Raw genomic sequence first — 25154 nt, 5'->3', positions numbered from 1 at the left:
GGTAGAAGGAACAAGATTATCTGGAACGACGGATGACGGTTTAAGCAAGCTTTCTGACACTCCGATCGAGTGAATTGTTCAAAGATTGTGAAGTTTAGCTGGACTCCGCTTGATTTTAGTTTTTTAATTGAATTTTTTCATTGAATTTAGTTGTTTCAATTTGGGGTGTAGACATTGTCGCGACATTGGTGGTTTCATTACCATCTTGTACAAATAAGGACGATAGGACAGATAAATATCTTAGTACTAATAAATCACGATAATTTTCTAACTATTCGATTGATCATTTAAAACCTCTAGTTTACGAGTATTAGCGGTGTAATAGAAATATTATCATGATAAGTATAAAAGTACTCAATCGTATACTTTAACAAAGCTATTTAGAGCAACGCTATAAAATAAATTTTCCAAAAGTGCTCAGATTACTTTGAAAAAGTACAACAATTCCACGTTTACTACAATTCCTGTACACAAGGGATGATTTCATGGTAGAGGGATCGCGTCTCCGTTCGACTGGTCCGATCCAGGTGACAAATGGCGGAAACGAGCGTGTAATCGACGCCCGAGCTGACTCGACTCCGTTCCGGGGGAAATTGCACGTTGAACGGACCTGGAACACGTCCGTGGCCTGTCGTGAATGGACGAACGCCCAGCGGAGCGCGTTCGGTTTCGGGAGGGGCAAGAAAGAGCTCCGCGAAGGAGGGAGACAGGGGCAAGGACGTCTTTCAAGGAGTAACCACAAATCCTACTATAATACTAATAGGCCCATAATAGAGTCAATAGGGCTTAGCCGCGCGACGACAATGAGATCTTGTCAAAATACGCCGGGTAACACGAGACCTAGGAAGTGGATTTTTCTCAATGGTAGGCCCATGTCTTGTCACCAGCGGCGCGGCCCGTGAACGGTATTGTCGGGTTTTCAAAAAATCTGAAACCTTTTCACTCGTGGACGCGGATTGAGGTTTAAGTTTCACGTTCCCGGGAAGGGCGGAACCCGGGAAAAACGGAACAGCGGTGGATCATAATACCTCGTGACACGTGCTTTCGACGTGGTATTGCTTGAAGTGAACAGCGGTTGGAATTCAACTTGTGAACGGGCAACGATACGAATTTAGAAAAGTTTGATTCAATAAATTGAATTTAATCCATTACCTTCTAATAAAATAATTATTGAATAAGACTCGCAGTAAAGAAAGTGCAATGCAATTTCTTATTTTTAGAAAGAATAACCGATAATTTGAAAATTATCAAGATGTTAATGAAGTTCACGACATAGATAACGCGTAAAATTTTCCTAAAATTTCCATTATCTTATTAACTCAGTTACATCATTAGCACAAACATCTACTACCTAAAACCAAAACGCATCGCGAACACCGTGAACACTTATAATTTAAAAAGAATAAAAAATCGAATTCCGGAGATACGAATCGGAGAGTGCTCCACATTCGTACGCGTCGCAGCTAAGGCTCGTTAATTGTTCCAACATTGGAGGGTACTTTTGTGGGTTAATTTATCAAACAAACGCGCAAACTCGGCGCAAGCTCGGCATCCCCATTTTAAGACGGCGGCTCGTTAAAGTCGTTTGAGGGTGGAGCCCTGCCGCCCCCGGATGGCCGACAGCTCGCGCGACTACGACTACACGCCGGACTACGAACTACGTTCCGGGAAAACGCGAAGTTCGCGTTCCCACCCTCGCCTGGTCCCCGCTCTTTATCGCCTCGTCGACCGGGAACGAGACCCTAACTTTCTTAGGAACGCGGGAATCTTTTCCAACCCCTGTTTTTCAACCCCCGCCGCGACCGAACGACGTTGAAACGAGTTTATTAGAAAACGGGCTGCTCCATGAAACGTCTTAATAGCTACCGTGGCTATCTTCAGGTTAGCTACCGTGAAAGGATGTTCGTGCGACTGACTGGCTGTCGCGTTGATTTTTTCAGCGGAAACCGTTGCGAAGTAAAAGGAAAGAAAGAAAGAAATATGTAAACGCCAGTCAGCTAACCAGCCAACCAGCTAACCAGCCAACCAGCCAGCCAGCCAGCCGGGGAACCGCGTCCACAAAGTGGATTCAGAATCCGGTCGCGCGATTAACGGGCGGATTTGTTGCGTCGCGCTCGCTCGCGCTGGGCAATTAAATCCGCGCGCGGAGCTAACGAGTGAGACCGAACGTCTGCGCACGCCAAGGATCCCGGCTGGTTTTCAAAATTGCCTCTAATTACGAATATCGCCATTGTTGCCCGCGATGAATGCCGCGCGGGCTTGTCACCCGCCACGCGGAAATTATGGGAAACGGAATCGTTACGGCCCCGGTTTAGCTTCGTTTTTGTTTGGCAGTTATCGAGGATGCGGTATCGATGGGATGCTGAGAAAGTTTTAATTAGCGACATTTGTTCTGAAGATAGAGGATCTTCGCGAGAGTTTGTGTTTTTGTGTATTGGATCACTGTAATTGGGATAAAGGAGCAGTTTTATTTGTTCTTTGCACAGTAACATTTATTGTAGTTGTATAGCTTGCTTTTCATTTCGATTGAATTTGAATTTTATTAGAAATTGAAGGTTTAGAAAGTTGTAATTAGTGATCTTTGTCGAGGAATAGAGGATCTTCGCGTGAATTCATTCGTTTTCTGTAATCTAATACTCGTTACAATTTCATGGTTATTATAAAACTGAAAAGTTCATTGCTCCGAGGCACATAACATTTCCTTCCAATTCATACAATTAAAGAAACATTCGTATTTCAGAAATTCCGTTAAAGTCTCCTCCGACATTCACATTTATAACAGCGATAATTCCGTGACAAAACAACTGAGACATTCCAAGAGCGTCGAAAATTAACATTACTTAGGAAAATATTCATTAATGAACAGAGGAACGCGGAAAGATCGATTCGGAATTAACTCGGGAAGTATAAAGATAGTTTCGAGTTCTCCTGATAATCATTCTAACGAGGTGACCTGGGTCACGTCTAGCCCCGCGAGCGACAGAAGCCGGCGCTTTTTTTACGCGAGATTTTAATTAATTAAATTACAGTTAATTCTCGTCGAGTCATTAAGGGTAGTGCATTCGGGGCGGGCTATAGCTGGTGAGAACACGTGTCTCTCTCACTTTCCCCATCCCTCTCTCTTCCACTCTGTCCCTCTTTTTCTCTCTAGATCCGAAAGCCCATTGAGACTGGATGAAAAATGTCTTACTAGGCGCTAATGAAATAATTGTCGAGTTAATTTCGCGGAGCCGTTAATCAGGGTCGAGCGCCGAGGCAGCAGCCCGCGTGCCACCCCCTTCGAAGCGCGTTCCCGTGAATTCTAGTTAATTTTTAGATGAAATTCCATTTCGCGATACACGTTTCTCCTTTTTCCCTCGCCGTGCAATTTCTTTCTGTGCTTGCATTCGTTATAACGACGGATAATTATTGCAATGAATATTTGCGAATGCAATTTGCGCTGGGGGTTCGCGAGCGGGGCATTACCGCGCACTGTTTTCGTGGTCAATTAAAAATTTTTCAGCCGGCTCCGCGAGCGCGATGTTTTCCTCACCCTTCTCGAAAATGACAGAAATATTCGCTCGCGTTCCATGGAGTTCTTCGCGCGATACTTGAAATATTTCTGGCCATCTGAATTACGGGTTTGGGGTCGTGGCTTGTTCCTACAGGATCGATTAATGTTACTTTAGTCACGCGTTATTGTTAGAATAAAGTTTAAAGATGAATCGAAAGTTTTTGTCTAATGGATTAGTGGGAAATGTTCCTATATATTTTTGTCTCTAGAGTTCATTATCTATCTAATATTATGATTTTAAGGTAAGTTTTTCTAATGAAAATATTGATCAACGAATTCAATAAATGATTATAGAGGATTCAATTTGCTAAAAAACCAAATCATGGAGTACACTGTACTACAATGCATAATAAGAAAAAAAGAATTACGTGCAAAGAAATTCCTGAACACTTTTGCAATTGATAAACGAATTTTCTGTTCCAGGATTCTCTCAGTCAACAAAGTGTTCGTTCTCAAACCCCAGTCCAGGTAAGGAAAACATAAAGCTTACCACAGAATACAAAAAATCATAGTTTCACAAATACAAATTACAAAACATGTAACCTAGCATACATGGAAATACGAAACTCGTTTGTTTGAAGAATTTTGTAAATTTATCGAGACGAGATGACGAACAGAGGGCACCGTGTTCATACACGACGATAAAACAGTTTCACTACAGTTTGAAACGGAGCTCGGTGCTCGGCTCTGTCCATTTTCGGCGAAGAGAAAGATCACTTTTTACAATTTTACAGGGCGAATCCATAAAGTCGCGCAAACGACCGTGCAGCGGTTACGATGTGCTTTTCGCTCGAGTTCGTCGACGCAGTCTACTCCCGATATTTATCGCGGATCCAACCGTTCCCGCGAACGATCGTGCGCTTTACAAAAATGTCCCTCGACTCCATCAAACCGGAGAAGCTGTTATCCTCGATTCCACATGGATGAGAGGAAATAGATTTCCATTTGGGCAGATAGTATTTTCCACTTATTTCCAATAACTCGAACTAGAAACTAACGCAGTCCACTACCGTATGATTAATTTCGCCATTTCTCTACAGTTTAATTTTTCAGTTTCAAATAGGATGTAAAACCTCGAACCTTCATTTTCAGTTCTTACTCGAATATATTAAATTTATTATTCATCTCAGAGGTGATTAAGAATTTTCCCCTTTTAACCCTTTGCACTCGAGAGGCGACACTCAGTCGCCATTTGATTCAACATAGCAAAATCATATAATTCAACATGAAAGGATGAACATGGTGTCAGCGCATAAAACATAAAAATAAAACAATTCTGCCCCTGAATTTATGCAAGATGTTTCTTTATGTGAATACAAATAATATTGTTAATATTCCGTCAGAAGATAATGAATGTATTTACTGCAAAATGTTTTCAAGTGCAAAGGGTTAATACATTAACTGTGACTCAAATGATCACAAACAGTTTAATTTTTAAAAGTATTGGTCAAAAGTCAAAGTGCTGCATAAAATAAATCAATAGCGTTTGTACAACGTTGTTGGACGAGTTTCAAACGCGAATCCACAAGACTACGGTGAACTCGGTTCGCATGGCTCGTTCCAGTCAGTCATCACGAAGTTATATCTCCCGCGATGACGTCATGCGGGTAAGGATGAGCAGAAAAACTGATTACGTATTCATACCGGCGATGATTTCGATTTTTCCAAGCCATTAAGCGCCACTGCTGCCCGACCTGCAAAGCGATGTCGCTCGAAACAAGGGACGACAGGTTGAAAATGATTACCGTGGATGACCTTCGCGTCTAATGGCGTTTCATCGTGTTTGTTCCCATTCGTACCCTGAACTCTTGGCCCTAGTTATTCATTCTCAACTATTTTTGAACAAAATGTAACCTAATTGCATGTGAAATCTAATTATTAAAATGTGACTTTTAATTCGATTATAATTGCCAGTTAGGAGTTACTGTAATCACCACATTTTCCAGGGCAGATTATTAACGAGTGATTAAAAAATTGTACAATAAAAAAATATTACAAATTGCATGATAATAAATTAAAGGAACGATTCAAAATTGTACAGTTATAAATTGAAGAAAGAATGAATGACCTTGTTCTCGGTAAAGAATATGGTATTTTGCTGTCGGAAACGATGAAAATAGAAGCGACCAGACAGAAGTCCTCAGGTACGAGCAATCGTGTATAATTTCGCGTGGTCTCAAGTTTTTCCGACCGAGTACAGGGCGACGATATTAAGTTTCTTGTCAAAATATTTCGAGAAATTGGGCCTGTCGACCACACCCTCCCCTATTTAGACGCTAATCGGTAACGGGAGATTTTCCTTCTTCCCGAAACTTGACTCCTCGCGCACGCCCACTACCAAATTTTAAATCGGAGTGGACAGGGATCCTTAGAATTCTTTTAGAATTGTGTCCCGCACACCAGTCAATTATGGAACAAATTTCATTGGGGATGCGTGTCTATTAGTGTCCATTGAACTCTATAAATCGGCCATAATGGAAGACCTTCTCAGAATATTCGGAGCCTTAGTCATTTTTTTACATCTTTAACCGAAGACATGACGAAGGAATTGGGATATAAAGTTCTGAGATTCGATATGCCTGGTTGTTTTAAGAGTAATAATCTTCTCTTTCAAGATTAATCGGTAAATAAGTGTAATAAACATCTTACGATCGGTAATTTAAAAAAATAACAAAAGATCTCTAGAAATCTGAGAAGAAATCTAGAAACTTAAAAACAAATTTACGGATCTAAGAACAAATAAAAGAATCTAAGAACAAATCTAGAAATTTAAGAATTTCCTCGAAACAACAGCTAAAATATAACAATAAAACATCTCCATGAAATTATAGAAGCATCCAAAAGTTTCAAGCAACGGAAATAAGACGACTAAATATCAATTCTAAAAACGAAACGTTCAAGGAGGGTAGAACGCGTCGCCGCGCAGCAAACGGGAATTTTATTGGCCAGCGTTTCCGTTGCGTCAGCATGAAAACGAACGGTTTGCCATCAGGATTACGAAGGATTCCGTGGAAGGACGAGAGGCGTCCGTAACGAGCAGCTTTCCGACAGAATTGGTTGTTTTAACAACTGCGCGCCACTTTGAGCCGCTAGGTAAGAGGACCTGTGTCGTGGGACGTGGAAAAGGGTACGTTCCAGCCTGTAGAAGCCCGGCGGGGGCAGGCGGCGGAAGGAAGAGAGAAAATACGCGGTTTTCGCGAGGACACACCGTCGTAATAGTCCAATTTGCTGGCAAAGGAAAATACCGGAGGATTCTGGGAGCGAAAGGAGACTGGCAGGGCCCCCGGGGTGGTGCTAGCTGCGCACGAGAAAGCCGGCTGGAAAATTGGAGACCCGGCGAAACACGGAGCGAGGGAGATGCTCCCTGTGAAGGACCTGTTTTCCGCGAGGAGGGTACCCTACTTTTCCTTCAGCCTCGGTTTACGGGCTGACGCGATGTCAATTATACCGTACGGTGGCCCCCGAAGAAAATGGTTCTCCGCGACGATGGGGACGGCCACCGCCGTAAAGTGGAATGGAAAAGATCCTATCAACATAATATTCCGAAATTTGCCTCGTGTCACTGCCTAACGGTCGTTCTGGGGGAATGTGATCGTTGATAGGTTGCTCGTTAACTTTCGCGCCCAGTTGGTGTGCGATTAATGGTGAATTTGTGTTTCGTTGCGTCGATGGTTGAGTTGGGCTTTCGATTTGGACTTTGCATCCGTGAGGTTTGGGAAGGCATTATCGAATATAGTTTGCTGAATTGTTAGGTAGTTGTGAAATGCAACAAATGCACGTGGTTCAGTTCGGCTCTTTGAAATTGCAATTGTTTCTGCGCTAATTTTTGTGCATTAATAGTCAATTCTATTAATTCTATCGATACTTATTGATTAGTAGCTAACATTATAGTCAATTCTATTCGTCCTTAAGTTTCTTAATACATATATATGTATTAATACTTCATTCTATTAATACTTAAAACCATTTATACTGAACTTTATTTATACCCAATTATATTAATACCTAACCACGTCCGCAAAAAGCTCGAATTTTCCACGCACGTTCTGTATGTTACGTTTAAAAGATCCACTCGGAAACGAGCGACGGTACATCCATGTATATAGCAAGGAATATTGCACCGGAAATTTTCCTCTTTGAACGAGATGGATTTCGGCATGTAAGGGTGAGAAGTGTCTCCAGCGGGGTGGTTTCCGTGAAAATCCAGTCCTACTCCAGCGCCGCTGAAATGAAATTGTTGGGTAGACCTCGGTTAGTTAAACTTCACGAGCAACGAAATGTGAATTTTCTTTTTGCGAACATTTTTCCAGCCTCGTTCCGCGATTCTTCTATAATGAAATTTTCCGTTCTGCAAAATGGCGAACCAGCTGCAACGAACCACAGCCGACGTTTCCCATCGAACCGCCTAATACTCGAATTAATTAAAATCACAATTAACCGGGGACAATAGTTGAGAAACAGTAAGACGCTTAATTGGGTGCGGGAACTCGATTACAATCGACTGATCAACGTAATCGAATTAATCCTGGAAAATCTTACCTGTTACCCCTTCTTTTTTCTTCCACCGTTTGAATCGCTCAAGGAATCGAATTATCGAACGTTAGCGAATCTTGATTAATTGCAGTTCAACTCATTCAATTGTCTTCATTTCGTATTAATTAGGATATTGAAACATTCCTAATCGTCCTTTTGAAGGATTCACAATTATTTCAAATTCGATGAAGTTAACATCTCCTTGGCCAGCAATATATATTTATGACGTTCAATATTTTACATCTTACATATAGAAAACTGAATTACTTTCACGTGTGTTTCTATTGTAAATCATGACGTATAGTGTAACTTAGGATGTTAACGAGATTGTCGTCGTAAGTTTGATTTTCATTTTGTAAAGACGATTTGTTGCATTTAAAAGATATTGTAACTATGGAAATTGCTACAGAAACATATTTCTAAATTGTAACCGGATGAAGTTCAAAGTGTTATTTATATCTTTTCGATCAAATGTAATTCTGAACAGACTTTAAAATTGTGTTACACAGCATATAATATGAATGGTAAAAGAAAAGGCTATTGACACCATAATTTACGAAGACTTCTATATCGACATAAATAACCGAGGACGACCGTCGTCGCAATCTCTCGTGCCTTCTGAATCCTTCAGCCTTTATGAGACATCCCCGGTGTCCGATCCAATCATCTCATTTCCCGCGGTATCGATTTCACCGCCCGCTAGAAATTTCCTCCGTGAAAAGAAGCGGCCGGGACAAGCCTTCTCTCCCTCACAGCCGGGTGGGAATCACGAAATTGGGGAAGACGGAGGAAAGTCGAGGACGTCTGTCTTCTGTGAACGCTTTAAATCGCACTACGGTATCGTTACGTTGCAGGTACAAGACTAGAAAATTGACGAAGCGCTTTAAGAAAGTTATTTTCATTTCCGTGAAACTTTTAATACTTGGATGAAATAGTAATATAAAGATGTTCTAATCATCTTCGTGAAGAGATTGAATATTTATATAATATCTCCAATCACTGCTGAAGTACAAACGCATAATAAGTGGATTTACTATAAAGAATAGAGAAATGCAAATATGAAAGAATATATATTTAAAAAAGTAGAAAATCAAACTTAATAAATTATGTATACGATTAAAAATATTCATTTCCAAACTGAGAATAAAAACGATTCGTTGATGAAACGGTAAAGGAAATACATAGTTACCGCTAACCCTTGTTTCGCATCAATCAAGAAAATTGATCCAAGAAGTTGTAATACAGTCGAAAAATAATAGAAGTTATCGACTTCACGACGCATTGGATTCATCAAATGGAAAAAATGGGGAAGAAAAAATGGGACAAAGGCGCGACGAGGGGGGTTGAAAATCGGGGCTGAAGAGGGAGGTAGGAAAACTGGAGAGTATTTTTCCTCCCTGAAAAACGAAGTGCATTGAGGCACGAAGGAACCGGCGGTTGATTAATAGAGCCGCTCGACTCGGGAGCTTTACAGACATTTTTGTCGTAAAGGGCTCCATTTCAAAGAGCGCCACCGCTCAATGCGGAGCCGAACGTTGTTGACTATTCGCGAAATAGTACGCGCGAGGCTCGTTCGGGTTCTCGAGAGCCCCCGCTGGCTATTACGATTGAAGAGTATTTGCCGGTGAAATCCCCTGGCCGAACAGAAGAAAGTTTTCCAACCGTGGATCGCAGCCTTGTGCCTTGGAACTCGCGATGGCCGTGGAGTCTTCCTCCCCGAACTGCTAAATTATTTACGAAACGCGAACTACGTGACGGAAATTATTTTTTCCAATGACCAGTTCGCACCATGGGCAACAAATTTGAACCTTTAGGTGTTCGTTCGTCTCGTAGAGCGCTGGAAAATTATAGATCAATGTTTACGAATAAATAAAAACCTAAGCTGCCCATAATATCAGTGATTGAATATTGTAGTGTAATTGAGGGGTTAAGTATCGACATTTGAAGTTATGCAAGAATGAAAATGCAGATAAATAGAAGTTTTGATTAAAAATGGAAGGACTAACTTCGTCGTATCGGGGATATCAAGATTTTGTATAAACAATCGAAGGTTGTGATTGAGGATTTAATTATTTATTTAACTGAAGATCGGTACTTAATTTTCTTTATTTCTGTTGTTTAAGACATTGGCGTGCATACATTAATTATAGATGTTAATGTAAAACAAGTAAATAATCGCTTCATTTATTCGGAACAAGTTACAAATTAGTCAACGAAATGCATTGTTACTTACTGATTACTTCTTTTTTATCTTCTGATCCGTGTACAGAACTATTTGCGCGCACGGTTATTATAATAAATAATAAATCAACGGCATAATAATACTATAACTGGAATGTAGTAATTAGTACGTTGCGAATATTCAAGCAAAATGATGTTCGTAGAAATTTATGAAGTCGGGAATTAAACGGGAACTCATTAATTTGGTAAATATTACAATATCATTTATTGCTACATTGAAATGACTGAGTTAAATACTCAATTTTATTAAAACCTGAATATTCTACTGATTAAACTTCATAATGAATTGATATGGATCGAATGTAGTCTCGTACTATATAATCAAACCGAATATCAACAAATAGTTAATAACGAAAAGAAAGTCCCAAAACCAAAACTATAAAAAATTTCAGTATAATACACCAACATCCCCATTTCATTTTCAATTTACCGTTCTGTACACAAAGAACACCGATACATTCGTTCATTAATCAAATCAGTGTCGCCAAATCTCTAACCAACAGGACGGCGACAGAGTTCATAAGAAAATGGTGTTAAACATCTTCACAGAGCCTCGATCCCGCACGAAGATCCACCGTATCCGGTCACGGCTCGTCCGCGTCTCTTGAGTCGGAGATCTTGAACGGCTGTCGCGTCGTTTGCGACAGGGAGGCTGCAGCTCTCGTCCGCAAAAGAGTGGAAGTGTCGAGGAGAAAAAGGAAAAACAATTTACCAGATCGCGCGGAATTGTTCGCGGCGCCTCGCCGCGAGGGTGAGCGGACAAAGGGGTTAACCAGCGCGATTCCTCGCCTCGGCGTCGCGGAAAAAGAGATCCTCCGCGGTTGAGCGGTAAATCGTAGGAACGCGGCTCCTCGGCGTGACTCCTTTCTCGTTTCCTTCTCTCTGTTCCTCTTCCAATCTTTTCCCTACCACTCCTGCCCTCTCTCCTCTTTTCTCTGTTTCATCTCTTTCTTTCGTCACTCGTGACCGATTGTACCTATCATAGTGGCTCGGATGCGCGTGTGTTCCCATACATCTCCTTTCATTCGAGAGACTCCAGAAGCGAAGTGGGTGGACGGTGTGTAGCGCTGGGGTGTCGCTAAAGAGGGACGGGGCAGGAGGAGATGAAACGAAGGGGTGGGTTGCCGGCTTTCGGAGGGAGGAGCGGCGGGAGAGGCGGCAGAAGGATGGAACAGGTGGAACAGAGATATCGGTGCTTGGCGGGAGAAGGAGAGAAAAGTGAGAAAATGGTGGCGTCAGAGAGAGAGAGAGGAGAATCGAGTGTTAAAGAGAAATAGAGGATACGTGTGTATGTGTTTAGCAGGGAGCGAGAGAGAGACAGATAGAGAGAGAGAGAGAGAGAGAGAGAGAGAGAGAGAGAGAGAGGAGAGAATCGGGGGTGAGAAAGGGCAAGAGAAGGAGGGACGAGCGAGAAATGGGTGCCGAGGGCTGCCACGTCGGAGGAGGCAACAAAGATATTAATTAAGAATTAACACGCGTACTGAAACCGCCCTTAATTAGTAACAGTCAGTGCCTGGAGCAGCGGTTTGTCTGCCGCGAACCTGTAACCAGCCGGGTGCAGGGGCTAAACATACGTCGAATGAATTGTGATCGAAAAAAAAAAACACATGCCTGGCTTCGGCTGATACGCGCCGCGAAAGGAAAATCGAATTTATTGAAAGCCGAAAGCTTTGGGAACGGGGTAAAGGGTGTTCCTTCGATTCAGCGCGAACGACGATGGTGGAAACGGAGGTTAGCTCCGGCCTGGCCCCGCCACGGAAATAGTCGAGCCGAGAAAACGCGGTGGCCGGCAAACGAAGACCAGACGACCGAAAAGCAAAGGCCGTCAAACGGCCTGCGAGCCGCACGTCATGAAACATTTGCTTTGATTACTCGCTGGGGCTCATTAGCAACGTAATTAACGCGGTTCGCGCGTGTGCGCCGGAGGAGCCTTAGGAGCATAATAGAATGAAGAATTTCGTCGCTGGAGTTTTTCGGGGGATCTCGTGGATCGACTTATTGCTTTCGATCATCGTCGACCTTATATGGTGGAACTAGAAGCTTCTATCTACTGGATTCGCGTTATGAGACAGATGTAAAGCTTCGAGGCTTTTCAACTACCTTTTGGGGTTACTTTTAAGGTGAACTCGTAATTTTTTACTCAGTCGCGCGAGAATGATAAATGTGAATCGTTTATTTCTCGTTGGTGGGAGGGACTAGGTATGCGACGAGTTCTGGGATGTTTCTTTAAGTATTTAAGTGAAATGTATCAGGGATTTAATGTTTTTCTTTATATTATGGGAAATAGAGAACATGATTAAAGTCATTACTCAAATATTTATTCCGTGTGTACAGCTCTTACGATGTTATCAGTGCATGTATTCAGAATACTTTTCAGTGTCCAATTTCTTTCAACCTAAAAGTAATAATGTAAAGTATAACACGTTATAACTAAAGGCTTCCTAATTTCGTGTTTCCCTTGAGATTGCCTTGATTAAATGTATTCAGTGCCAGAACTAAATCAGAATACCTTGTTTGTAGCTGCTATCGACGATGTCCCCGGTCCTCGTTATCCTTCCCAGGTACCCATTGGCCGGCCCTCGAAGTAGTCGGGATCGATGCGTGTAACCTATTGCGTGCATCGCACGTGAAATCGTGACGTCACTGGCCGGAGGCCATTTTGACTCAGCTGGTCCCGACAAAAAGCGGCTGGAATGGCAGGACGCCATGTCCTGCGAGGCCGGCGCTGCACAATGAACAATGATCACTGCCACGCCACGTAGGTACACGTACGACACACCACGCCAACTGCATCACAAAAACGCGAATACATGCACACAGGCGTGAACGGCGTACACAGAAATTTCGAAGGTAACCCTTTCGAAGGCGGGGATCAGCGAGTCGTATACCCCGAGCGAAAGAAAGATCCGAATGGGATGGAAACTCGGCAAAGGAGGAGGAAACCGGGGGAGGAAAAACAGGGGTTTGATTCAGGAAATGTTTTGACAGGAATGGGCGTGGTGGTGGTAGCGCAGCCAACGTTCTTCATTCAGTAGGAATTTCTATTTCGTTTCTTTCTCTCTTGCCTGTCCTTTTCCGTCGCTCGACGATCCGTGAAACCCTTTTTTCACTGTCCTCCGCCAAATGGTACGGCAACAGAGGCTTTTTCGGTTTCCATCGGTTCATTGCTATTTTAACACTTCGACTGCTATGTCATCTACATTCTGGAGATGCTGCTTTTCCTACAGACTTACGGATCAGATAAAATACAGCAAGGTTCAAAAGATGATTGCTGTCACGAATCTTGACTTTTCAGTCTCTATTTCGTTAAGGAAATGTTTCTACCGTATAAGACTTTGATCAGCGCTGAATTTGGTAGTCAATCTATTAACACATTAGATACGATTGGGAATTGTAACTTCTAGACAATCCTGCGACACCTTAGATAACTCTGATACTGTTTTAATAACTGCAGTATCGCTTTAGAAACACCAATATTGGCAACTGCAGCATCGTCTTGGAAACTTGAGTCCACAGTCCCAATAAAGAACTGAAATTTACTTGCTTCTAAAACTACATTAGCACTTTGTAATCTACGATATATCCTTGGAAACAATTAACAATCGCGATGAAAACTAGAAAACCAGCCTAGAAACTAGTCACCATCAACACCGGATCAAAGCGATACAAAGCTCGCTCCGCGAATAAATATCACGCATAAAAAAAATGCGCTTTCGAGCACATCCAGGCATCCTCGACTCCTTGTGGCAGGATTGTGCCGATGAAAAGGGGGTAGGTTCGGCGGGGGTGGCTCGGTCGCGCGCACCCAAGGAGAGCAGGCCCTCTCGCTGCCGTTCGACTCACTCGTTCCTCTGCGGATACAGTGGCTACATTGTGGGCTTAGAGGCGTCATTGTGCGACGCCAGCAACCGGGCATTGTCGTCCTTTTTTCGAGGGCCGGAGATTCACACCTTTTCACCGGTGCGATTTTCCACGATGGGCGCGCGTTCCATTGAGCGGAAGAGGGCGAGCGTCACAGACCCGTGGATGGGACAGCAACCTCGGCTCGAGTTGCTCACCGGAGAGACGGAGATAGAGAACGAACGGAAGAGGGAGAAAGATATAAGCGAGCTGGAGATACAGGGAACGGATAAGAACTATAACGCCGAAGGAACGCGGATACCGGGCAGGAACCTCGAGCGGATTTGTCGCGAGGCCGCCGTAGGCTGGGGTAACGCGCGACCGTTTTTCTTTCGAACCGGCGCCGATGGGTCGGTTGAAATGAGAAAGACAATGGTGCACGTTTGAAACGGGGTGTTGAGGATGTGAGAGCTCTTCTGGATTAAATTTCTTATGGTTCCACGTTTGAAAGACAGGCCTCGTGAGCCTCGACACCGGCGGCCCGTTCACGCGTCCTTTCAATTACAGAATGAGATCGCTGCTGTATCCTGTGGCAATTGATATTGAATCTTGCGCTGCTTGGTATTCGTTATTCACGTTGACCTTGGGACTATCGAATTTTCTTATGGCGCGATCGGGGGTATGAATATTTAAGAATTTTTCGCGAGATTCTGAGGGCGGTATTGATGTTATGAAAAATTTCTGTGGAATTCAATTAAATTTGCTTTCTTGACATTTTTCATGTGGCTGTTAATAATAAGCATTCAATTTGCAGTTTCTAATCTATAATAATTAGAAATGATTTTGGAACGTTCGGTAAAGTAAGGTTCAACTTAGATATTATCGAACAGTCAATTCTTATGTTAATAGTAAAATATTAAGTAAATTACCTTCTTCGTAATTTCATCATAGACTCTGCAACATCTGCTAAACGGCATCTCGCTGATTCAATATTTATAGGACCTATCCCCATATTCTGTACCAATGGTGCTCCCCGACAATTCATTTCATGTAATGAATTTCACAATTCTGTTCATGTAATCGGTATCCCGATTGAACGAGTGGATATTGAAGTAGATCATGTTGTTAATAACGCGGTAATCGAAACGGGGATCGATATCGCGGACCGTCGCCACGGACCCCCTACCCCGGACTCCGGGAAAGTCCGCTAATTGCACTAATTTCAATAAATCTCCTCGAAGGAGGTGTATTTCCGTGGGGACCTTATGAATTTGTAAGCAAAGAAATTTGAAAGGTTGCCAAGTCTCTCTTCTGGAAGGGACAATTAGACTCTTCTCGTCGACCTTGAGGGGAGTCAACGAGACGTTGAGGAGTTTGTCCGACCGATCGTTAAGTTACCTCGTCCCTTCCGTCGTCGACGTCCTTTGTCAAGATTAGAGAACTTCCCGGTGCTTCAAATAATGCTTCCATTTACCAATCCGAAGTTCGCACGACACGGTTCGAAAATTTCGTTCCTTCTCACTTCGTATGCTTCCATTGTGGCCCGCGTTCCTTCGTGTTCTGCCATCGGAATCTGCTGTTCTTCGCGTCGTGTTTCCCTGTTTACCGTAATCCGAATTTTTGTTGATGCTTTTATCGCATGGATAATAACAGTATCAAGCTGCAATTTAAACCAATATTTCTGAATAGTCCATGAAATTTATAATAATTATAAAACTATAAGCTACATCGATATTTCTAAACGATACACGAAATTGAATAATTATTCCTATGAATATTCTAGAGTGGAAATTGGAAGCATCAATATCATTAATTACGAAATTTTACTATTTCTTTATATCGCAGCTCGAGACAAGGTGGAACATTTCAATTTCGTCTAAATTAATTTGGACAAGAAACAAGTATGTTCCTTCCGAATCCCGACAGACAAGTCAATCAGTGATTACTCGGTTTATTTTCTTGCACGGCGCGGTCGTTAAAACAAGAATACAGAACGGACATGTTCGAAACTTTCGATAGAGCGAACTCGGCAACAAAAGTTTCGCGGTGACAGCTCGGGGCAGGGGCGAAGAGAGCCGCGCCGCTGGCCTAAATTTAGGTCGACATGTGCGGACGTAAGTTTGTCTGGCGCCAACGAACAAAATATGTAGTTCGGCTACAAAAATATTGGGTTACTTCGAAAACAGCCGGCAGTCAACACTTTCCTGAAGCGTTACATGTGTCCGGAGCCAGGCTGCCGGTACTCGCGTTCGAATTAAGACGAGATTCCCAGGCGTTTCCGTGGAAATCCGCCGTCGCAGCGTCTACCGACCGAACCGAGAGGAATCTTCAGCCTCTCGATCGACGGCAAACCGAAAGATCCACGAGGAAACGCGAGCCACGAAGATCCACAAAGTTTCCCGAAGCTACGGGACAATTAATTGCGCCATTGAGCGATATTAGCGTTAACCGTATTATCGAATCGAACGTAGACCGCCACTCGACGAATAATTATGAAATCATTCACTCGCGAAACAATTTCAGAGCGTAGCCCCGCTTTTCATTTAATTCCCGATGTTTAGCCGGTCTATTTTCAAAGGGTGCTTGCGCTGCGTTGTTAATCCGCGTCACTGAATCGATTGGAATGAGAATGCCCCTCTCTAAACGCGAAATTATGCAAATTAATATAACCTGTTCCACGAACAATCCGATTTCGCGCGCGTTTTCTGTCATTCCCACCCCCGCCCACCATCCGCCCCCCGGTTATTTACGAAGCCCGTATTGAACTGTTAAAAGCATATAGAGTACCCTTTCTGCACTTTATATTTCAGTCTCCATTAATCAGTGAGTTAATGTGAATTTTTTAATGAACGGGAATGTGTTAAAACATTTTAATTGACACGTGGCTAGAATTGTTTCGTTCGTTAAATAATTCTATTCCATTTTTGGAAGTTAATTGCGAATTTCGTACAAATTTATTTTACTAATTTTCGCCCAATCGATTTTCAAATAACAATTACTTGATTATCGATAACAAATAATAATTATCCTGTCGTAAATTCTACAGATGTAAATGAAATATTTTCTCAGTAGAAATAAGAAGTACCATTGACGATCGAATGACCTAATATTGTCACTTCTCGATAAGTTACCTTACTTTTTGAACAAGAACGATAGTATACTCCTCGCTCTCCAATTATTAGAACCCCAAGCAGTGCTGTAACAAGTTTGCGACCCTCGCGTCTCCATCGAGCGCGGATTTGGAAGGGGTTGTCCCCGGTGGAAGCTCGTTCGATGCCGCTGCCACGCACATGATCGCGCTAGTCTTATGAATACCGTAAATTTAACGCGATGTTGCCAGTGATATTACCGGGCCATCAGCGTAAAATCTATTCCCGTGGATCCCCGTCGACGACCGGCTCACGTGAACCCGGAATTTCACATCGGGAACGTGAGCGAGTTAATCGTCTCGATCTTGATCCTCTTTCCGACCCTCACAGCCCAATGACCATAAAACATCTCGCGGAACTAAGAACCTTCTATCGCTGCGAAATGAAAATTCTATGAATCAACGTTCATTTCTGTCTACTTAAGGGATAATTAGCATTAAAGTGACCAATAAATTATTGAAATTCATAATTAACAAATATATATTTCCATAGACAATCTCAAAGAACGGTAAAATCAATGCATTATCCTGTACATTACCCAGTGCGCTAACTTCCATATATCCAATTATAAAACTACCGAGCGTTAAATCTCAATTTTCACTAAGAGCATTCAAAATAACCTCATGTCGACTTATCTCATTAAAAAACAAACTTTCCGTGAACGTCAATCTCCATTCAAATATCTACAAACTATCAAATCATTCACCGAAATTCGTCTCCCTGACAGCAGAGAGAAAAAAACAGAACGACATGAAAAATTCTTCACGTTGCCAGTCGGCGCACGGCGCTAAGTGTCCCCGGAGCAGCAGCTCCCTACCTTTATCCACGGGAATAAACTCGGAGTAACGGGTCCTCTCGGAATCGACGTGGCCGGTGGGTCGCAAGCGCGCGCTGGCCGGAGTAAATTTTCCACGATGCTGCCGGCAATTTCAGCCGGTCATCGGCGTAAAGTCGATGCTCATTGTGAGCACGGAGAGCTGGTTCACGAGGATGCCGGCAGACAGGGCGATAGAGAGAGAGAGAGAGAGAGAGCGCGCGAGAGATAGAAAGAGAAAGAGAGAGATAGTGAGAGAAGGAAGGAGAGGAGGAGACAGGATCGAAAGTAGAAGAGAGAGAGAGAGAGAGAGAGAGCAAGTTAGAGAGAGCCTAGTGGGTGGACAGGAGGCGACCGGTGGGTGTCGTGATGGGTGTGGGGCGTCGAGGTCGTGAGAGAGAGGAGTTAATGGGGACGAACTGTAGAAGTGGCTATAGTCTAGAGCCGTGTTAGGGCCAGGGCCATTAAGCTTAATGACATAATGAAGTAAATGGCTGTGCATGCCATGCCACGCCGGAGACTATAGCTTATAACCACCGGGCCTCCACCCCCGCGCAATATACCGCGTGCCAGGAATTCCTGACTTATGCCGGCACTGCCCAGTCGAAAGGGGTAGCTAGGCTATGGGGTGTGCGCTTAACAGCGCGCTCGCCCTCTTTCCATCCCCGTCTCTACCAGCAACTATCCGCGCTCGTTTCTTTCTGTCTTTCGAGGGAGCCTTCCGTGCCGCGTCTACGTATGACGCTTTCCCTCCGTCGTTCCGACGGTATATCTCCGGTCAGATGTCTCTGTTCATCTATTCCACGGTCTTTCTGCTCTCTGTCGGTATATTACGTAAGGGACGGCCGGGTTGCTGCACCGACACACGTGGAACACTGGGAGTGAATTTATTTCGGGAATTGCCAGGGCGACCCGACCAGAACGGGAGCCGGCCTGCACATTTTTCCCTGGGCTCGATTCACGGTAATGATCGATGATACGTTTAGTCGTGATCAAATGCGATCGAGACTTTTACCGAGGTATTTACATTCAACGATTGAAAATCTTCTGTAAATGTATACGATTATTATTCAATTACATTGTAGACGATACGATCGCAGTATAACGACAATGACGAATTCTCTACCTTTTCACTTCTTTACTTCAACTTTAGCTCGAATTTTCATCCATATTTCCATTCCACACGATAAGTGACGATATATTTAGTGATTAAATTCAAATGCTATCCACTGCTCGTCATCTACAATATTCAACCTTCAGCGAATCAATTCCACGATCAATAGATTTGAACTTCACTTGATCGTATCATCAGCTGTGTATGCTTTCGTTACATTACACGTGATTATATTTGCAACTATCATGTTCAGTCGTAACTTAACCTGACCAGACCATATAGTTGACCGCTAATGCGAAAAGAGTCTTGTTTCCGTGTCCCCGACCCTCTACCGCATCTTCCAACTTTAGGTTCCGCAAGATTCGCTGAAAACCACGGCGAGCCCTCTTGAATTTTCCGTGAGGACACGTAATTATGCGTTTCGCGGGAGCGCGGAAGATCGCGCCTCCCCGTTTAATGTAATTCAGCTAGGTGTGACGGCCGTGAAGTCGTGCCCTGTTGTCTCGACGCAGTTGCCTCTCCTTTCACAGCCCCGTTCGACGCTTTTCGAGACTTTGAAAGCTCCGGGAAACGGCGCAGAACGCGCGCTCGCGTTAATCACGCAGAAGTGCCTAATGCGCCCGCCTGATAGCTGCAATTTCAGTATTAATTGGACGCGTGAATGGCACCGCGACGCCCTGCCATCCGACGTTCCTGCTGAACCAGGCTCTACGCGCGCTGCCCGATGCAGCCGAGCTTGCGACCAGCTAGAAACGCCGGAACGTCGGCCCGGGTTCAGTGGTTCTATTATGCACGGCGATCCGGTAATGGTTCCTACAGGATTTAAGGGAATTATTATCGTTCCGATTAACCGTACACGTTGCTCCGAGCGGTTCGCGTGACTTGGTGAATCGTTGTAGTACACTCTGATATTCTATCAAGTGCGTTGTTATTTTGTGTAGTGGTTTTATGGATTGGCTGTTAGATCGTGGATTGTTGTATAATATTGTTTACATTGAACAAGAATCTATTAGTCGAGATCAATCTCTCCATTATTATAATTCTTATGAACGACTCGTGAATAAGAATAGGGGTTCGTATAAGTACCCCCTTCTCCATAGAACTATGTAACAATTCGATAAGAAAGCAAGCATATGTACGAAATTACAAATTTATCTACTTTACGAATGAAGTATAATACCCAGATCCCAAATCCTTGGAAATTCGCAACAGGAATCTTCGCTTCTAAATCGCTCCATACTACACTCTTAAATCCCAAACGCTATTCCATTCACGTAAGTCCACGAAAATCTAGTTCCTCGTCTGTTCATATCACAGCAAAGCGCGAAACCCAACGGAACGGCCAGTGGAATCGATAAAAGCGTCCTCTGACACGGTGGACGAGCAACGGAGTCCTTGAGCATCCCACGAGAGGAGCAACGAGCCTCCGCAGAGCGTGTGGAACAAAGTGCGGAGACTCGATGGTCGAAGAAGGGAAAAAAACGCGTTGTTTTCGGGCAATCAACACTTCGCCCATTGTGCGCGGCTGGCACCTGAATACCGCGGACATCATAATATTCACACCATTCGTAGAGGGGCTCGAATTACGAGCATGGCCACCGCGCGGGGCAACGGAGAATGGTCCGAGACGAGCGCGTGAAAACATGTTCCTGACCACGCGAGGAGGTGCGAAAGCAAAAAGGTCGCTTGGAGAGAACCGGGGTAGTCGAGGGTAAAAGAGTCGGGAAGCGCTTCCGAGAAATACGCCCACGAATTCGTTATTCCTTCGTCTTTCTCGCTCCCTCGCGTGTTCCTTCTCTGTCCCTCTTCCTAACTCTTTCACCTGTTTTTCTTTCCGTCCCGCTTTCTAGCTCTCCGTTTCTCTATTTCGCCTCGTTCCACGGCCGTGTCCTATTCATTAATTATCGCCATTCAAGGGGACCAAGGAGCCTCCGATTGTGAGATCCAGGATCGATGGAACACGTTTCGCGGTAATCGTGATTAAGCTGCCGGAGGTTTTCGCGAAATAACCGGCATCGGGAACTGGTTTCATCCCAGAACTTAATTACCGGCTGCATTATACGGGCGAATCGACGGCTCGAGAAACAACGTAATTCCTGATGCTTAAAAGAAAATTCGCCCCCTGAGCGCCCCCGCCGCACCGCCCGAAACCGATCGCCGAGACCCGCCGCAGCTGAACGTTAATTATTCGTCTTCGTTAATATTGACGGCCTCGAAAATTGTATCCAAAATAATTACCGCCTTCTATTCAAACTCTTTCGCCGGTGGGGTGATGTTCACGGAACTCGGCTCACGGAATGTTGTCAATGGAATTTGCTGTTTATCGATTATACTGGTATTTATATCTACGTTGAAATAAATTTAGTGTTCGTATCGGAGAACAGGGATAAATTTAAATAATTTCATTTGATAATTGTTTCTGAAATTATGGTTGCCTTCTATTTGAAGGGAACTAGCAAACAGTCACTGGAATGAGATAATCGAGCGAAAAGACTTTTATTCAAAATATAAAATATAAAATATATAAAATAGAATATTCCTAAACATGGCGACTATGTTGAAACAGTTTGATAACGATGCATTCATTTTCGCCACAATAAATTCATTCGATACACACAGTGCACGAAAACTCGGATCAATAGGCGTCGAATTGAAGGCGAAAAAAGACTACTGTCTGCGGGATAAAAAGCGCAGAGCGGTGCGAAACACACGAAGCGAATCGGCCGATTCTCCAGAGGGTAAACGATCGAGCCGGCCAAATTAATTCGACCCCGAAAACATCGTGGAAGCATTAGCAGCTTACCCTAAGCTGCCGCCGGTCTGTTACAAGTGTTTTACAGCGTGTTACATGGCGCAGCAAAACTACCGGGCGCCGAGGGTCCCTAATCTACCGAAACATCCCTCGGGATGTATCCAAGCATCGACTGCACTCGGATACGCTCCATTCGCCCTTTCGGCTATGTAAACGACCGCGTTACATGTTTCACGCGCTCGATAAATAATTCTGCTGGGCATTCTGCTGGGCACCCTAAAAACTGTCCAGTCAACTGACTAAAGATCTTCGAGCGAATTAACGTGACGTAAGAATAATTTCTTTTCCAAGAAAGGTTCTGGTCAGAACAATAACAGTAGTAATATTAATATTGTCTTCATTGGACGTTGTCAAACAAACATGGCACTAAAGTTAAATTATAAGAGACAAGAATAGTAACAGAATCGTACCATAAGAATAAAATGGATATTAAATTTACGGTGTAAAATCAAAGTTCCTAATAAAAAGGATATTTCAATTGACCGTTTAATTTAATTCAAGGTTTCTTATTTAAATCATTTTCAACTGTGACGACTCTTTCTATTATATTTCATTTCCCCGGTTCGACCCTCTAAACTACCGAAATCTACAGATTATAATTCCACATTATTCAATACTATACAAAATATGTCAGAATATCTCTCGCTAAATAATCCACCGCAGTCGATCAATTTCCTCAGAAAGAAAACCATCCACCCCGAAATCATCCCCAATACTTGAACCGCGTTACACCCCCGCAAGCCTAATCTCAGTCCAGTGCCGTCACGCAAACTCGCCGAGCAAACTAGCATTTGTCTCGTTAATCATCCGGCCGCTTTCAACGGGCTGGCTCGCATTTACGTAGTTCTCCTTATATAAAATGGCAGCCGTAGCCTGCAGAGACGCGGTTTCCTCGTTTCGCCGAGCGGAGCCCAAGAAGACGCCGTTGCCGTCGTCGTAATTTCTCGATGAATCCACGAAAGGGCATTTATCCGTTCGTTCTCCGGCCCGCGAAAAGGGGCGGAAACGAATTTTCAATTACGGCGCACAAAGAACCGGGTAATTCGCCGGGTTTAAAACGTCTTCGCGGTGCATAGAGGCGGCGTAGAACCGTGGCGGGGACGGAGCGGCCCGAGGAAAGGCCGGTGAAGAGACAGACGGAGAGGAGGAGAGACGAAGAGCGGCATGAAAAGATTTTCAAATTAAATTTCGAGATTAGTACCCTGGTTTAATACGGACAAGTGACGGCGGAAGACGTCCCAGGGGTGTGCTACGTGCTACCTTCACCCTCCCCATGGGGCACCATACACACGGGCCACTATGTAACAACGTGACGACGTGCCATCCCTCTTTCGCTTCTACTCCCGGTCCGTAACACTTCGCGCTTTTCCATTTACCCGACGTACATACATACGTGTGTGCACTCGTGTAAGTACACTCTCCTCAGGTTCCACTCGTTCTCTTACCGCGGGACGGGTCTTCCAGCCCGTGTCCGGTGTCCAGCTGGACGCAATTTTCGACGAGTTGCGGCGGGTCGCTCAGGACAGATGCGGAGGGTGTCGAGGACACTGAACAAACTGGACCTGGAAAATTTGCGATCGCGCGGATGGGTTGACATGGAATTCTGTGACTGTTGAGTTCGGGTGGGACTGCTTTTAGATATTAGCCGGCGTGGTTAACGGTTTTCTAATGGAGCGTTTGCTGGACTTATTATTGAGGGGTGTAGATTTGTTTGATCTGCATCGGGAAATTTTGGTGGTTTTGAAATGAAGCGTTTTAGAAAATGGACGATTATTTTTGGTTTCTACTACTGAAGTTGGTTACGTTGGGGATGAAGTGTTATGAATATTGAGATAACGCTGCTGATAAATAGTGTCCGATTGACATTATTTTAATGAGATGTATGAATTCTAAGAAACTTTACTTAAGTGGTCGAGACGTGGAAGATTTTTTTGAAGACTCTTAGCTTCTCGATTTCATTCCTTCAGCTTCCATGTTTCGTAATCCATGCGACGTTTGTGTACGAGCATTTTGCATACATAAATGTGGACATCAGAAATTGACTGTAGACTGATGAGTTAATTATACATTCATACATATTTATGATGGACAGATCAACCGGGTAACCGATGCAACGGTGAATAATCGAACAGAATCCCAATGATCTATAACGTTCGAACCACAGATGTCTGGCTATGAATAACCAGAATCACTGGAACTATGCGAACTATTATTCGAACGTCCCAGTCATCTGAATCGCGCTGTCCCTCGACAAGTTCGGACAAATGGAACTTCTGCTCTAGTATATAGCCTTGGTCAGGCTTAACTCTGCAGCTCCCTGAAGACTTCGCTTATTAATATGCTTCTCGATTAATGGTCTATATCAAAAAGGAGGTCGATCAATTTCTTTCAAATAATAATCGCAATTATCAAGAAATATACCCTGTTCAACGTTAACTTTGGGAATCCATTAAATAAGTTTAAGAAACCATTGATCTACTATTACAAAATCTCCTAGTTACAATTCTAAATCTAAATCATCCAAATAGAGAATAAAACCCAATACCTACCGACAACTTCAGATCAATTCCAAGATCCAAACATCCCACGAAATCGCAATACTCCTCATAAATAAATGATAACCTCCCCTAGCTCCTAAAAATATTATCAGTCCCAACTGTTTGATCCCAACCACATCCTCAAACTCTCACCGAGTACCAGCTATTTCATTCCATTAACCAACCGGCACCCCGCGATCGCATCGAACCAAGACAATCGTCCATCGTCCTCAGACTCCTTCCTTCCCCGCACCGTCAGCATCCCCAGTAGCGCCTAGCAGGATTAGAATATCAATTATCGAAGAAACACAGACGGCCGTATTCCAAAGAGGATTCTATTAGGCGCGAGCAGGCGGCAGCCTAGCCAGCGAAGGCGAGACGAGGCGAGGCAAGGCCACGGGTTTAAGGTCTTAACAGCTACTAAAGCGAAAGCTCTTTCTGTCTCACTCTTAAGCACGGAAAACAAGCCGTGTTAGACGAAGGGGTGTATTGAGGGCCGCCATTGGCTATCCAGGCTCCTTTATTGCCGGTTGCCTGGTAACCGGCCTGCCACCAACACAC

The 25154-nt window shown here is 43.8% G+C and overlaps 1 protein-coding gene across 3 annotated transcripts in view; it reads left to right on the top strand.

The window, feature by feature from the left end:
- Positions 1-25154, top strand: part of LOC116429301 (uncharacterized) — a 78434-nt gene that overhangs the window by 17316 nt on the left and 35964 nt on the right. For all 3 annotated transcript variants that reach the window (XM_031982097.2, XM_031982107.2, XM_031982087.2), the window contains exon 2: positions 3977-4021. In XM_031982097.2, the coding sequence (XP_031837957.1) occupies positions 3977-4021 (45 nt within the window). The remainder of the gene's footprint in view (positions 1-3976; positions 4022-25154) is intronic.

This window comes from Nomia melanderi, chromosome 3 (assembly GCF_051020985.1).
Source record: "Nomia melanderi isolate GNS246 chromosome 3, iyNomMela1, whole genome shotgun sequence".
Lineage (NCBI taxonomy): Eukaryota > Metazoa > Arthropoda > Insecta > Hymenoptera > Halictidae > Nomia > Nomia melanderi.
This window is presented reverse-complemented; position numbering and strand designations above follow the sequence as displayed.